The following is a 15691-nucleotide window of genomic DNA, read 5'->3' as shown; positions in this document are numbered from 1 at the left end:
AAAGCTTTGATTGCACGTTGCATACTCGTAAATGTGTAAATAGTTGAAAAGCTCATATGCAAAAGCTGTTATGCGAATGCCGTTATGGAAGAGAAACGGAGAATATATTCCATTTTAAAACTTGTATAAATTCGGTTTATTAGAACTTAAACTTTCGCTGGTATACAATGATGAACATCGGATATATTGATGAGCATCTAAGGTATTTTGTACATATGCATGTACGTATGTCTGTATGCATGAGTATATGGTGCTCCTTTGGCCCATTATAGCTGAGCAGTAATATTACTCGCCACCTCGGGCGCCGTCCTCCTCATCAACGTCCACCCAGCCGTCATCGCTGAGCTCGGCGGCTGTATCGTTGTCATCGGCTACGGCCACTACGCTGGTGTCATCTTCCGTGGAACCGGAATTGGTGTTGCTGCTGCTGGTAACCACAGCTGTTGACCAACCAGTTGTTGGCGGCAGGTCGTCTATCTGCCGCTGGGTGACGGGTGTCTCGGAGGTCGAATCGCTGGTGGCTGAGGTCGATAGCGCCGTTTCGGTGGCTGTGGCCGTCGCAGATGATTGCCTGCCTGAATCAGTAGCGGCTTTTATTTTGTTGCGCCTTCGTACAGATTCATATTCCTCCAAATCTGACAGCTTTAGCTGAATGCTTTGCAGCTCACGTTTCAGCATAGCTATTTACGAAGTTTTTTTTTCGGGCACCAGAAACAGTTAGATTGCTAGGCTGCCACCTTGCCAAAAGGTTTTAAAAGCGCGCGGCAGAGATGCCAGCTTTTCGATGGTCGATTGTCATCGGGTTGCAAGTGGGAATTACAATTCGGAATAAACAAAAATTTAGAGAGTTTACAGCAAGAACAGATTAAAATTATAAGTTTCTTTACGTTATAAAAGTAGTTTTAAAATAAACCAGTTTTTCAAATAGCAATTTATTTAGACGATTATTACTTAAATTATCGACCGACCACCGCAATTTCGCATCTGACGCCTAACGTCACAATTTCTGTTGATTTATTTTGGTTTTACAATTACAATTGGTTTGTTTTGAAAAGCAAACACAAGGGTGAAAGAACGCGACGTGGTTTTGAAGCCGCTCTCTGGCTCTCGCTCGCTCTCTATCTCAGTCCCTTCAACTGAAGACTGTGGCTCGCTATTTGTTTAATAGCACACCAATGCCGCCATCGAGTTGACTTTCGGCACTTGTTGTTGGGCTCTGTTGACTCGTTTCTTTTTTTTTTTTTTCGTTTTATATTTTTTTCGGTTTTTGTTCTCTTTCAATATTTTTCTTGTGCATCTAGCATCTGTGCTGCTGATCTGGCATTGCCCGAGGGAAGTGGCACGCTGAACGACGTTGTCTGATTCCTGATGAGCAGCAAACCGTTAGACAATATGTACGGACGCACAATACGTATAAATCGAGTTCCAGCTACCATAACGGCCGTCCTGCTGACCATTGTGCTCATCTACTTCCTCAATTACCACAAGGATGAGCGTCCCGCCATTTATGGAATGCTGCGCAGCGACAATAAAGTGAATCTGCGCAAAATGCTTATCGCGGCTATTCAGGCGGCCCAGCGTGGTGGGCTCGAGGTGCTGGATGTGGCGCATTCGCGGCAGCTCAAGGAGCGCAGCAAAGGCAAAACAGCTGAAGGCGTCAACGATCCATTTACGGATGCGGATGGCCGTTCGCATTGTGTGATGAAGCAGGGCATGCAGCGCCTCTTTCCACGTGTTCGCATTTTCTCTGAGGAGGACAAGGAGCAATGCAAAGATGCGCACAGCTTCGATCTAGACCGCACGGTGCTTCCAGAGACGGCCGTTGTGCCCGATGTGGCAGTCACGGCGCAGGATGTAACCATTTGGATAGATCCGCTGGATGCCACCAAGGAGTTTACAGGTACAAATGCTGATACAGTTGCTGGCGAACAGATCTTAATTCTTTGGTCTTCCAGAGGAGCTTTACGAGTACGTAACGACCATGGTGTGCGTTGCCGTCGCCGGTCGTCCAGTGATTGGTGTCATACATAATCCCTTCAGCGGTCAGACCGCCTGGGCGTGGGTTGGCCACACCATGTCCGAATATCTGGATGAGTTGCGCAAGCTGCCACGTCTGCAATCGGATCAGCCCATCATCACAGTTTCCCGCTCGCATGCAGCCGCCGTAAAGGATGTGGCGCGCAATGTTTTTGGCGAGCAGGTTAGCTTGCTCACCGCTGCCGGTGCTGGCTACAAGGTGCTCCAAGTGGTGGCAAACAATGCTACCGCTTATCTGCATAGCTCCATCATCAAGAAGTGGGACATTTGTGCCGGCGAGGCCATACTGCGAGCCCTTGGCGGTACCATGACCACCCTCGACGACGAGCCAATCAACTATGGCCCCGACGATTCACCGGTAAATGAAGGCGGCCTATTGGCCAGCTTGGAAAAGCATGAGGAGTACATGGAGCGCATCTCCAAATATCGCTCCATGCACAATGGCAAACTTGTATAATAAAGAAGTCACCGTCACCTGAATCTCCAAAATCCCTGCCGACAGCTGCTTAGTCTTAAGTTTAAGGTTAAAAGGAATCTGAAAACCGGTTTGTGCTTTGACTAGCTTTCGTTTGGCCGGGGGTCATGAACCCGATTGCGTCAACGATAAATTAATATAATTTTTAAATCTGTTTAGCTGTATAAATTATTAAATAAATGACTGATAAGCGATGTGTCAAAAGTGATTTCTTTTAAAAATATATAGTGTAAAATATCTTAATTGATGTTAATGAATTCGCTTTGTCATGATCGACACTTGCAACTCTAAAATAAATACATATTTATTATGATAGCCATATTTAGCGAGAATGCACGCAGCTCCAGCTTTAATTTCCAAAAGCGGTCGATAGTAAAATGATGTAATTTTTTCGAATTGCGAGCTATCGATTATTTTAGGCGCTCCGTGGCCTTGGCTCGTGAGCCATTTATTTACTGCTTAAAATAAAGGGAACACAATATATGTTTCTAGATCGTCAGCATATTTAGGATAAGCAAAATATGATCTATACAAACTTGACAAATGAGCGAATTCATTTCAGCTTTGGCTACTAATATTCACAAAATATACATTTAGCGGTCCGTGCCGTTCGTGTCACGCTCTGTAGCTCAGCTGTAACACCGACAGCTGTGCCCTGCAGCTGTCAGCTGTTTTTAAGTGCATGTTGACATTTGTGCGTATGTAGATGTGTGAGTGTGGGCTGTGACGTACGCCGGCTGGGAGCAATGACCAGCTGCGTCACCGTCTGCAAGCGTGTCCATCACATTGAAGTCGAACTCCTTAAGGAGGCGGATAAGGTGGAACACAGTCTGCTGCTGATCAAGGGACGACTGCAGCCGATCTGTGCCAGCGCTCAGCAGCTGAAGGCGACGCTTGTGCTGCACAATAGAGAGCAGGAACAGCTGACACAGCTTTCTGCCGCAAGTGAATTTAAACTGCTCTTCGATTTGTCCCAAGAGAGTGCAAAATCAGAATCAAACTCAGGGTCGGATTCAGTAAATTGTGAGCTTCAGCTGCGCTGCTGCAGCGGGCAGCGTCAGCTGCAGTTCAGCTATCAGCCAAGGAGGAGCGCCTATCGAGTGCAGCCGCTGTATTTGGTGTGCCGCAACAACGAGAAGGAGCAGAAGGACGAGGTGGAGCAGGAGCAGGAGGCAAAGCAGCGCTGTGAATTAATTGATCTCAATTTACGTCTGGTGCAGTGCATCTATGCCCATAAATTGAGCGCCGCCGGCTATACAAATCGCACATTTACTTTGAACGGTGCCTGCTGTGTCTTTCGCTCTCAGCTGAGCTGCCAGGAGGCGCGCCAGTGTAGCGAGGACGAGCTCTGGCAGAGATTCGCCAGTGAGTTACTCGCCTGCCCCCACTGGGGACAGCAGCCCCAGCTAAAATTTGTTGCCTTTGTCGGCTGCACGTGGTACGACGGCGCCGCAGTTGCAGCCAGCGGGGATTACTCGTACGCGAACATCCGGCGACATTTGCACGCGCACGCCGCTCTCGGCGGCGGTGGATTGGCGCTCTTTGGCAGCGGCCATTTCTATGCGTGGCCGCAAAGGTTCGCCGACATTGGGGACTGCATTCGGAGCACTGAGCGTGTGGATGTGACTCGCCTGCCCGACGAGAGCAATTACCGGCGCACCTACGGCGGCGTCTATGCCAGCACCCTGGGCGCCGTCTGTCACGAGCTGGGCCACTGCTTCGACCTGGGCCACACCCTTGAGGGTGTCATGGGCCACGGCTTCGACTACCTGAATCGCGTGCTAACCGTTGATCAGCCCACAGAGCACTTGCCACAGCGCATGGTGTCCGCAGCAACAGCAGCAGCAGCTGAGGCAACCACATCGCTGCCTCGACCACGTTTCACGCAGCTAAAGATTAAGCAGCCGGCGAGCAGTAAATTCCTGGATAACTATCACGCTCAGCGACGCAACGATAGCTTCTACTTTGCCCATAATTGTGCAATTGTTCTAGCCCAACATCGTTGGCTGCAGCCCGATCTGGAGTTTAACGCTTCGGTGCCGGCGGAGATTCAGCTGCTGCCAGCTAGTAAGGAAATCGTGTCCAGTGTGGCGCTGCGCCTCGTCGAGCTGCGCTGCAATCGCAACAGCCTGGCCGCACACTACGAGGAGTTCAAGCCGGAGCCAGCCACTCATCGCTTTCGGCTGCCCGACGCGCTCTGGCATCTGCTGGCTGCGCAGAGGACGCACTACGTCTTTGTGCTGACCATTGAAGGGGATACCAAGCGTCTGGCCTTTGACGAGACGCCAGCAGCGGCAGAAGACGAGTCAGCGGAGAAACCAGAAGAGGAGCAGTGAGCAGAGAAGAGGACGGCAGAGCTGTCCAGCAGAGGAACTAAACGAAGAGCCAGGAGAGGAGTTCAAACGCGTGATAGAAGAGTAGCTGAAAGGGTAGTCAGCAGAGAAGACTGAGGAGCAGCCAAGATAAGAGCCAGAAGAAAAGACTGGGGAAGAGTCCAAAGGAGATTCTGTAGAAAGTGCAGGAGACGTGAGGCCAAAGGAACCAGGAGCTAACCAGCTCCTAAAGCAATCCAATCAACGAAATTCAACTTAAATTTTATTTTAAATCAGGTAAGTTTTTAAATAAACTAAAATTTCTTATATAAGATAATATTCTTAATTCAAGAAAGAGCTATATAGATCTATCTATCATCTACATACATACAGTACCGAGCAAAAATGAGTGAATGTTTCACAACTTTGACTTTCATCACGCATAAAAATTAAACCATACAAGCAAATCAAGATTTTTTTTTTTTTGGTTGTTTATTAGTTTGTTCTTAACACATAACAAAAACTGCAAGGCATAATATGCCAAATTCAAAGAGTTAGAAATCAAAAACCAAAAAAATCCACATAAACTCAATTTTGCACGTTTAAAAAAAAATTAATTAACTAACAAATTTTAATATTTTGTCCAAAAATCCTTATTAGCAATAACTTTGTTGATTCTGTTCGGCATGCTCTCAACCAAACTGTGAATCATTTCGCTTGGAATTCGCCTCCACTCCGCCTCTACGCGCTCCCATAAGTTGTCTATGCTCGTTGGGGCTGCATCACACTGCCCTAGCCATCTTTTCACTATTGACCACAGATTTTCAATAGGATTGAGGTCGGGACTCTGTGCTAGCCCATTTATTAGGCTAAAACTTTGGTTTCCAATCCATTCCTTCACAATTTTGGCTGTATGTTTTGGATCCCCATCTTGTTGAAAAACCATTTCATTTTCGGGATAAGCACATTTATCGATAAAATTGGGAAAATGGGTTTGAAGGATATTCATGTAATCTTCTTTCCGCATTATGCCTTCTACTCTATGTAAAGGACCAACGTTCCACCAAGTAAAGCATCCCCAAACCATAATGCTGCCGCCGCCATGTTTGACCGTTTGCTTCACATGGTGTGCTTGAATGCGTTCCCCAGGTCTGCGCCAGCAATATTGCTTTCCATCTGATTGGAAATGGTTAAATTTTGATTCATCCGACCAAATAACTCGTTTCCAATCATCGATGCTCCAGTTTTTGTGATCCCTTGCAAATTTCAAACGCGCCTTCACATTCTTTTCTGACAATGCAGGTTTGTTTTTCTTAACGAATGGGACATAACCGATGCCACGAAGTGCTCTTCTAGCAGTCCATTCACTAACATATTTATTAATTGCTAGAGAAGCACCCTTTGGTGCTAGCAGCTTGTTCTTCCTCATTTCCGACATCATTATACGAGCATCAGAGTCCGACAACAGTTTTTTGCGACCTTTGACTTGAGTTTTCGGAGTCAAATTTCGTCTCTTTTGAGCTGCGATCACTGCGGAAACCAAAGTTTTAGCCTAATAAATGGGCTAGCACAGAGTCCCGACCTCAATCCTATTGAAAATCTGTGGTCAATAGTGAAAAGATGGCTAGGGCAGTGTGATGCAGCCCCAACGAGCATAGACAACTTATGGGAGCGCGTAGAGGCGGAGTGGAGGCGAATTCCAAGCGAAATGATTCACAGTTTGGTTGAGAGCATGCCGAACAGAATCAACAAAGTTATTGCTAATAAGGATTTTTGGACAAAATATTAAAATTTGTTAGTTAATTAATTTTTTTTTAAACGTGCAAAATTGAGTTTATGTGGATTTTTTTGGTTTTTGATTTCTAACTCTTTGAATTTGGCATATTATGCCTTGCAGTTTTTGTTATGTGTTAAGAACAAACTAATAAACAACCAAAAAAAAAAAAATCTTGATTTGCTTGTATGGTTTAATTTTTATGCGTGATGAAAGTCAAAGTTGTGAAACATTCACTCATTTTTGCTCGGTACTGTATGTATGTACATATATTATTTAATGATGAAAAATCTTAAATGTTCATGTAAATGTAATGCACCATAAGGTCTAAGAAATCAGCTACAGAATGAGGAAAGATATAGATATATTGCGCATATTCCTACACCCCAAGTCATATATGTACACAACCATATATAATTTTCGGCTAATTTATAGGGTCTACAAACAGTAACTCGCAGTTTTAGCTGTGGAACTGAAGATACAAACCCAATGAGCTACGCTCTAATAGCCTTAACCCTCAAAATCTTAACGTCTAATCAAAAAATAAAACAAATATATATATATAATATATACATATGTATCTGCAGCCCATATGCTCTATTTGCTAAGTGAACGAGTATGGAAATGATTATTTGATAGATAAATAAAAGACCCATACCTATGTGTAGCCCAAAAGCTGTCCTGCCCCAATAATAGTTCAAGTTCAATTGTAATATGATTCATTCTGGGACATATCTCGGTCATATAATGGGAATCACGCGAGTGTTGATGATGCACTTTGACGGAGCTATTGCCTGTCCACGCACAAGAGCTGTAAGTGGCTGTGCTAAAAGAGCTCGAATCATAAGAGAACTACGAACTGCATCAGAATTTGAGACAGGTTTATTTGGCAGAGAGAGAGAGAGAGAGAGAGAGAGAGAGAGGAAGAGCTTTAAGACTCTCGCCACGATTGTTGCCCAAGTCAAGTGGGTTAAAGCTGCTGCGTTGTCAGCAGTGCGGCACAGTGGGGCAAACACTGTCAAATAGCGCGCGAATAATACAATACAAACGAATTGTCAACAAAAAACAAGAAGAAAATGCATTGATTAAGCAAGTTTATATATAGAATGTCATTATATAAGAAATAGAACAGAAGATAAGTGTAAAATATACACTATATTGCATTCAAATGAACTAGTGAACTAGTTCATGGACGTTGATGCTTGTTACATTGTTACTCCGTTGACAGTTTACTATGCTGGTTCAATTGAACTATTTATATATATGTTGTTCACGAGAAATTGAATCGTTTAGAGCTAAACTAGTTGAATCAATTGAACGAATTCGACTATTTATAGGGGCGCAGCTGCAGAAGGTACTAGCGATACGTGTGCTACATCTTGATAAAACATTTTAGGTGCCTAAATATACATATATGTGTATATAATATAAATGGAACCCAGTTGATAAATAATTCAGTTACTTTATATGAATCACTTATTTGACTTATCGTATATATTATTATGAATATTACTTATCTGGTTTACAAATAACTTGGGCTAAATTAACAACTGACTCATGAAGGCACATGAATGCTCTTAATTCATTTTCATATACATGAACTGAAATTCAAAATTTTGCGCCGTGTTTCGCGCACACGCGAACCACTGTGCCGCGCTGATAGTTGCTGTAATACAAAATACAAAAAGACAAGAACGAAAAACTCGTATTTCTCAGCGACTTTGCCGTATTATTTTAATTTGTGCCGTCTTAGTTCGCCATTCGATAATGAACAAATATTTTGACAGACACAAAAAAAAAAAAGCAGCAAACAAAAACAAAATCAAAATCAAAATCAAAATTGAAAAAAATAACAATATTTGGCGCACTGATAAGATAAAATAAATATAACAAACGGTGCTCACATACATATACACACAAAAAAGAGTCATATATTTGGTGTTCAATATCAACAACAACAACAACAACAACAATATTTGTAATATTAACAAAAACGAGTGCAGAAGACACGACTAAACGTTTGCGTTGGCTAATTGTGGGCGCTCATTCACATTTCAGACCTCAGCTGGAGCAGCGGCAGCAGCAACAGTAGCAGCTCGAATCGATCCTATTTATATATATCATATATCATTCACATATATATATATAGACAACCATGGCTGATGCCCGCATACAGTTCAAGGTGCTGAAGGGATTTCCCAGCCCGGCGGAGGATAAGATCGAGACGCAGGCGTTTCTGAATGCGGCCAAAGAGATTGTAACTGTAATTGGTAAGTTGCGCCCATGGACTTTTAGATCGATCGATCGATCATGCAAGTAATCGTTTATCTAAATACCCGCACAGAGACCTTTGGCAAACTCTTCACGCCCGTTATCAAAGATATGAATGGGAATATAAACGTAAGTCTGTGGACAGTAAATCGTCCGTGTGTATGATCTAATGTCTTGATTATGCTTCGATCCGATAGAAACTAACCAAAGTCTATGGCACGGACATTATCAAATATAAGTATCTGGAGGACATGATAGTGCTGAACGTGAATGTCGACGACTATGCATCGACGGCGCTGCTCTGGCTGAAGCGCGGCCTCCAGCTGATCTGCACCTTCTTCGAGAACATCTACAACGATGCACAGAACAAGGAGACGCTCAAGCCGCATCTGCAGGATGCGTATGAGAAAACGCTGAAGCCCTATCATGGCTTCATCGTGCAGAGCACGATCAAGGTGAGTCCATTACATCGCATCCCGTCGCATCGCAGTGCTAACAGACTTCGGCTACGTTTGCAGATCATCTATAGCTGGGTGCCCACGCGTAGCCAGCTGCTTGGCCAGGGACCCGCACAGCTGGAGAACATGGAGGTGCTGACCAATTATTTGCCTGCAATGCGAACGCATCTGGATCGGATTGATGCCCTACTGAAGGCGCACAATTTGGATGATGCGAGCAAAGTGTGATTTGCCATATGCTTTAGCTCAATAGCTTAAGATCGACTAGAATAGACAATGCTTTAAATATTTAGGAATATACACAAACGAACACACTAGCACACATACACATTTAATGTTCTATCATCATACACTTTATAGCTGCCCATTTGATTTGAGTGCATTTGCGTTCCCCTTGTCTGTGGCCAGGCTGCCAACGTGGCAGATGAGCGCCGTTAGCGCCTCCAGTCCGATGAGCACAAATTGTGCATGCGAAAGCAAGTGCAGCCAGAGGTTGGCATAGACGACGGCCAGACGCAAGTAGACCAAGGCAGGCAACAGCACACAGGGCGTCAGTGTTAGGAGCAGCCACATGGTCGTGGCATTTGTGGTCAGATTGATAGAGTAGCTGGCATAGAGACGCAATGACTCAGTGCCAACGGCCAGCACGTAGGCCAGCAGCATGGCCAGACCCGTATAGTTCCACATCAGATGCGACTGCAAGCATTACAGCCAGTTAATCACAAGCATATAGAGTTACCAATCAAGCCAAATCTCACCCAAATGCACAGATGCAGTAAATAGCTGACGCTCCAGACTATTGAGACGTAGGCATTTGCTTGCAACAACATTTGCAGGATTAAATTCGAGTTTCGTGGTATTACTGCAAGATTAATAATGTAATTAAATTCTATTTGAATTCAAATTAGTTTTCTTTTCTCACATACATGGCTGGCCATAATAATAGTAGTTGTTGCTACTTTTAATTTCCAAATCCACTTCCATCTGTAAGGCTGCAAGAACTTCGAAATACCGCTCTGCATTTTATGTACTTTGTTATTGCCGGCCCGGTTGCCAGGACAACGATGCACAATGGTTGCTAGCCATTCGACAGAAATATATGTTTGTAATTCAAACAATTGCAGTTAAGGTGGTGCCAATTGATTTTATGATGGGCAGCACTGCACAACATTTATCTAGATCGCCAGTTGCACGTATCGATGCATATATATCGATATGCAAACTTAGAGCTGCCAGACTTACCACTAGTTTTTATTACAATATTAACGGACAGAGGAAGAGAGATAGAGAGATAAAGATGGAGCTCAGCTTACTCCGTCTGTCTACAAAATATATGAAAATTTAAACTAAATATAAATAATGCTGTAAGAGTTGTAATTTCTTTTATTTTTTTATTTTGTAATGAATAAAATTCTAATGTCATAACACTTAATATTTATATATGTTTATGAGAATATGATTCATTAACTACAATTTGAATTGTACAATTGGTTAATTTTATTTCAATACTTTTTTTTTTTAGATTGACTGAGATTCGTTTAACAGGGCAGACTCGAGCTGATGGCCACCTCCAGTGAGTTTACTGCAAATAGAGAGGGATAGCGAAAGAGAGAGATAGGGAGAGTGCGATTAGTTTGCGAATCGTGTGAATATTTTTGCGTATTGATATATCACTTACAAAACTTTTGATCATGCTTGTAGACGAGATTCGTCAGGATGCCGGCCATCATCTGATGGCAACGTATATAGGTGCCCTCAATTTCGCCGACTTGATTGAGGGCCAAATACTCCATGGCCTTGTTTGCCTCCTCGGTATGGTAATAGCTATCGGCTTCATCCAGACTCAGTGTATTGTCGGAGCTGATGTCGAGGCTGAGAGCATGGGACACATTTAGATAGTTGCAGCAGCTATTCCACTCCATGTCCAGCACAAATATCAAATGAAAGATCTGCTCCAGAGCCGTGTGAAACCCATCAAATTCCTCGGTTAGCAGGCAGTGCTTGCATATGGAGTTCAGGTACTCCTCATGCAGCTTCGCCAGCTCACGTATCGTAGATACCTTCGGCAGCTGCTCCTCGAAATGGGCGCCAATGGCCTGCAGCACATGTGTGCAGAGATGTGTGTGCAGGCTGCTGATCATGCTGATCAGCCAGAAGCGTAAAATTTCCAATCGGCGCACCGTCAATCCAACCAGATCGAGCGGCCCGTATACCTCTGAGCCCTTGCGCTTGATGAAGTGCATGCTCTCCAGCTTCCATATGGCCCACTTCACCTTCAGCATGAGACGCCAAATCTTGTTATAGGATAGCATTTGTTTCGCCGTAATGATGCGTTCCAGAGCCGTTGACATCATATAGGCCATAGCAATTGCATTCAGTGCCTCGTACACCTTGAGGGAATGAGCTCGCGAACGTGAGACGACCTCCACGTACAGCTCGCAGGCCATGTTCGGATAGTGACGGTCCAGAATGTCGTACAGCTCTGTGGTCAGGTCCGACGACGACGCCCAATTCTGGCCGGACTCGATTTGGCGAAAGAGACTGGTGTAGAACGGATACATTATATAGTCCGCCTGGAACATGAGCACGTTCCGCAGGAAATGCACGTGGTCGGCGATGAGCAGCTCCTCGCGATACCAATGCATCATATATTTGCTGGCCCGATCGCAACGCTGTCGCAGCACCTTGCTGAGAGCACGGGGCATCACTTGCGGCAGCTGCAGCTGGGTGCACTTCTCCAATGCTTCAAGGATGTCTAGCACCTGCAACGGCACCGGCTCCTGCTCCATTTTGATGGCACACGCCCGATCGCATCGTATGTGTTGATTGAGCATGCCAATAAGCCGACGATCGCCGATTTGGGCGGTGGCCAACAGAGTCCGTTCGAAGAACTGTGAGAACTTTTGAGGGGTCGGATTTAAAACGCTTTCGCGCCGTCGACCCTTTGGCTGAGCGCAGCCAGTAAAGATCTTGAGCTCGTCAAAGTATTGCCTGATGAGGTCATCGTGCAGCGGCCTCAACTGCTGGGTGGAGTTCACCAAATCGCCCAGCAAATTGATGATCGCTAGCAATTCCTGTGTCTCGCCCGACTCCATGGCGTACGTGATGAGCAGCTTATAGAAGTCACAGTCCTGCAGCTCTGCCAGAATTGCTTTGTGCTCCGGCGGCGCGTCCTCGGGCAGGCGACGCTCGCATATGCCCTGGCCATCGGTGCTGCTGTATTCCACAATGAACTCCAGCCGGCTGTCGTTCAGCTCCGCGTGCCGCCACCAATTGTCGCTGATTTCGCAGAAGCGCCGCAGCGTCATCAGCAGCAGCGCAGTGACCATCTTCTGGTAGGTCACATGTATCCGAGTGTGCCTGTACAGCTTGGTCAGCAGATAGGCGCTCCTTAGATGCGGCGGAGCATCAACAACGGCATCGGAAGCGACCAGCTGAAGATCCTGCAGCTGCTTGAACTGCTCTCGCATGTGGAGCACAAACCCGATCAGGGTTACGCCCGAGTCCTTCTTGCCAGACGCCCTGTCCAGCAGCCGTCGCTCGAAGACCAACAGCTGCTGCACGATCGGCTGCATGAGATCGCGCAAGCCACCAGCGAAGCACTCCAGGGTGCCCGTCGTCGTCTTGCCGCCAGTGGGCCGCAGCAGATCCTTAACCAATTGACGTAGCCGGTACATTGCCTGCAGCGCCGGCTGCACCTCCTCGTCCAGCGTGCTCTTGAGTGTGCCCTGCGGGAAGACTTAAATTGTCGTGGTTTGAACTACTTCAATGCATCGCTGCCCACTCACATGGCTAACGCTGCAGATGGACACATTCGAGCGGACGATGATTTCCAGCTTCTCTGGCCGCACCTCAAAGAAGCAACAATCGACGGGCTCGAAAAACATGAAGATGATCTCACGGAGCAGGCACATCTCGTTGACCGTCTTGGGCAGCGACTGCTTGATCAGGCTGCGCGAATATCTATTCATATGCTGGACATGAGCAATGGCAAAGTTGGCACAGGGGTTTTTGGTTGGCGTCAGCGTATGCACATTGATGTCGTCGCGCCACCAATGCGAATGGATCGTTTTGGCCAAATGGTCGACGCTGTAATTGCTGACATCTATGGGCGGCCGTGGTGGCTCCAGCGCCTTTAGTTTGGGTAGTGTGCACCAGTTGTGCCGCGACTGTGTACCACTGAATGAAATGCACTCCGGCTGTATAATGGTGAACGTCGTCTTTTTCTTCCGAGCTGTACGCTGCGGCGACGGTACATAGGTATTCGTGCCCATAGGGTAAGCCCGGCAGTTTTCATACACCATCGCCATTTCCTTCTGATCCAGGCTCGTCACGGCATCTTGCTCTGTCTCGTAGTATGAGCTCTCTTCGCTGCTGGCTTCTTCGCTCCAGTCCTTAAAGGCGACAATGCATAAAAACACAATTTGCAAGTGTAAGAAACGAAGGGATAACCTACGCTTAGGGTGCTATCACTGTCGTAGCGTTCGATGGGAATCAAATCTTCGCGTAGATATGCCCCCCAATTAATTTCGAATTCAACGGGATTTGGTTTGGCCGGGTCTCCAGACGTATTGAAGGCCGGGGCCGATTGGATTGCATCTCGTATGGCCACAAGACGCTCCTCCATCAATATCCGGTTGCGTCGATGCATCTGAATCGGTTCGTATGCCATGTGCAGGAGGAAATCCAGAATGGAATATTGTATATCCACTTCGTAGTGATCCTTCCAAACTCCATGGTTCATAATCACAGAGCCCAAGAAGCGTACAGCTTTCGCCTGCTGCATCAGACCCTCAAAGTGGAAGCGATCGACCAGATTTTCGATGGAGCGGCTCACCTGATGGCTATTGGTGCTCAGGCAGCGATGGTTGCGTACCTTGTGCACTGCATATTGAAATAGCGAGTTAAGCTTCACATTGGGTAACTGCAATAGCCGGATTGAATGGAAATTTATTTATTTATTTGGTTTATTTGACTTACGTCCTTTCCAACTAAGCACTTCACTAGCTTCTCCAAGTTCCGCAATACACACGGGTAACGTGGATCCTCTGCCATTTTTTAACTCTGGTTGCTGTTGAAGCTATTACGCTGTTGATTAAAATTCGCTCACATCAGATTAAAAACCAATAAGTTCGAGCAAATGTTTTTGACTACTAATTTAAATGTTTCCTTTACGCATTCTGAGCAGCAATGCGCAAAATTGCGCAAAGCCATTTAATCGAGTGACCATGCTAACGACTTGGGGTGACCCTATATTTGTTATCGGAAAAACGTAAACAAATGCAAATTCCGACACTTGATTAATTTTTGTCAATGAAAAATGTGTCCAAATAACCGAACGGCAGAGCCCATCTATGTCATCCTCGGCTCCGGCGGACACACAGCCGAAATGTGTAAAATCAATCAGGCCCTAATGCAGCACGATGACCTTAAGCAATTCCAGTCCGTACGTTATATTGTGGCCAACAGCGACAACACTTCGGAGCGGCAAATGCGCTCCGCTCTGCCGGCTTTAAAGGACAGCGACTTTATACGCGTGCCGCGCAGCCGCAGCGTCGGCCAAAGTTGGCTCACCAGCATATTTACAACGCTGTGGGCCTTGCTCTGGAGCTGCTGGCTCGTTTGGCGCGATCGGCCCCAGCTCGTGCTCTGCAACGGACCCGGCACCTGTGTACCCTATTGCTATGCAGCATATCTATGGCGCCTGCTCGGCCGCTTGCCCGCCCACAGCAAGATCGTGTTTGTGGAGAGCTATTGCCGAGTCGAGACGCTCTCGCTGAGCGGTCGCCTTCTATTGCCACTCGTGGACATGTTCGTTGTCCATTGGCCGGCGCTGGCGACTCGCTACGTCCAAAAGCCGAATCTACGTTACTTTGGCAGAATTTTATAAGCGATCACAAAACACAAAATAAACTGTATTGCCACTAGACGAATATGCCTCTAGAGAGTATATAGAGCAGCGGGGAAATGAACGGGAGTGCCCGACTGACAGACACCCAGATCCCTGGCCATGAATCACGCCTGTTCCATCCATTCTACATCGCTTGTCTCACTCCATTTCATTGCATCAATTGTATAAATATATATGTATATGTATATGTATATATATGCATATAGTATACCTTATGAGCGCTGCCATCCCCCCCCAATGTTTATATTGATATGCAATGAATTTCGTTATCACAATAAACAAGAAATAAAAGAGCTTCGATTTGCTATTCGCAACATACATATATTATATATATAATTTTTTTATTTGTATTTTATTTTGCCAGCCTCAACTAGTTTTATGCATGTAAAAAAAAAAAAAAAAGATGGAAATTTAAGATGAACGAAATGGAGTTCATAAACAAAACAATTTGAA

The 15691-nt window shown here is 45.6% G+C and overlaps 7 protein-coding genes across 7 annotated transcripts; 4 read left to right on the top strand and 3 right to left on the bottom strand.

Moving 5' to 3' along the window:
* Window positions 1–107: 107 nt before the first annotated feature.
* LOC115564600 (uncharacterized) lies at window positions 108–767 on the bottom strand. The gene has a single exon (XM_030389137.2). It carries the CDS (start codon window positions 676–678, stop codon window positions 286–288), a length of 393 nt encoding a protein of 130 aa, XP_030244997.1. The 5' UTR covers window positions 679–767; the 3' UTR covers window positions 108–285.
* A 189-nt stretch (window positions 768–956) lies between these two features.
* Window positions 957–2706, top strand: LOC115564602 (putative inositol monophosphatase 3). Its single transcript, XM_030389138.2, has 2 exons — window positions 957–1900; window positions 1956–2706. The coding sequence occupies exons 1-2, from the start codon at window positions 1369–1371 to the stop codon at window positions 2492–2494; spliced, it is 1071 nt and encodes a 356-aa protein (XP_030244998.1). The 5' UTR covers window positions 957–1368; the 3' UTR covers window positions 2495–2706.
* A 440-nt stretch (window positions 2707–3146) lies between these two features.
* LOC115564603 (uncharacterized) lies at window positions 3147–5080 on the top strand. The gene has a single exon (XM_030389139.2). The coding sequence runs from the start codon at window positions 3259–3261 to the stop codon at window positions 4846–4848; it is 1590 nt and encodes a 529-aa protein (XP_030244999.1). The 5' UTR covers window positions 3147–3258; the 3' UTR covers window positions 4849–5080.
* Window positions 5081–8233: 3153 nt separating this feature from the next.
* Window positions 8234–9653, top strand: LOC108657019 (glycolipid transfer protein). Its single transcript, XM_018109466.3, has 4 exons — window positions 8234–8868; window positions 8943–8998; window positions 9067–9324; window positions 9388–9653. The coding sequence occupies exons 1-4, from the start codon at window positions 8754–8756 to the stop codon at window positions 9553–9555; spliced, it is 597 nt and encodes a 198-aa protein (XP_017964955.1). The 5' UTR covers window positions 8234–8753; the 3' UTR covers window positions 9556–9653.
* Window positions 9654–9681: 28 nt separating this feature from the next.
* LOC108657029 (uncharacterized) lies at window positions 9682–10433 on the bottom strand. The gene is made up of 3 exons (XM_018109476.3): window positions 10254–10433; window positions 10086–10189; window positions 9682–10023 (listed from the first exon to the last, which is right to left on the bottom strand). The coding sequence occupies exons 1-3, from the start codon at window positions 10309–10311 to the stop codon at window positions 9682–9684; spliced, it is 504 nt and encodes a 167-aa protein (XP_017964965.1). The 5' UTR covers window positions 10312–10433.
* A 371-nt stretch (window positions 10434–10804) lies between these two features.
* On the bottom strand, window positions 10805–14534 carry Grip128 (gamma-tubulin complex component 5). The gene is made up of 5 exons (XM_018109320.3): window positions 14308–14534; window positions 13784–14251; window positions 13116–13721; window positions 11006–13055; window positions 10805–10909 (listed from the first exon to the last, which is right to left on the bottom strand). The coding sequence occupies exons 1-5, from the start codon at window positions 14380–14382 to the stop codon at window positions 10866–10868; spliced, it is 3243 nt and encodes a 1080-aa protein (XP_017964809.1). The 5' UTR covers window positions 14383–14534; the 3' UTR covers window positions 10805–10865.
* Window positions 14535–14562: 28 nt separating this feature from the next.
* On the top strand, window positions 14563–15556 carry Alg14 (ALG14, UDP-N-acetylglucosaminyltransferase subunit). The gene has a single exon (XM_018109467.3). It carries the CDS (start codon window positions 14648–14650, stop codon window positions 15215–15217), a length of 570 nt encoding a protein of 189 aa, XP_017964956.1. The 5' UTR covers window positions 14563–14647; the 3' UTR covers window positions 15218–15556.
* Window positions 15557–15691: the final 135 nt, after the last annotated feature.

This window comes from Drosophila navojoa, chromosome X (assembly GCF_054131105.1).
Source record: "Drosophila navojoa isolate 15081-1374.11 chromosome X, UAZ_NAV_1.0, whole genome shotgun sequence".
NCBI classification, from domain to species: Eukaryota; Metazoa; Arthropoda; class Insecta; order Diptera; family Drosophilidae; genus Drosophila; species Drosophila navojoa.
Note: the sequence above shows the minus strand (reverse complement) of the source record. Positions and strands in the feature narration are given on the sequence as shown.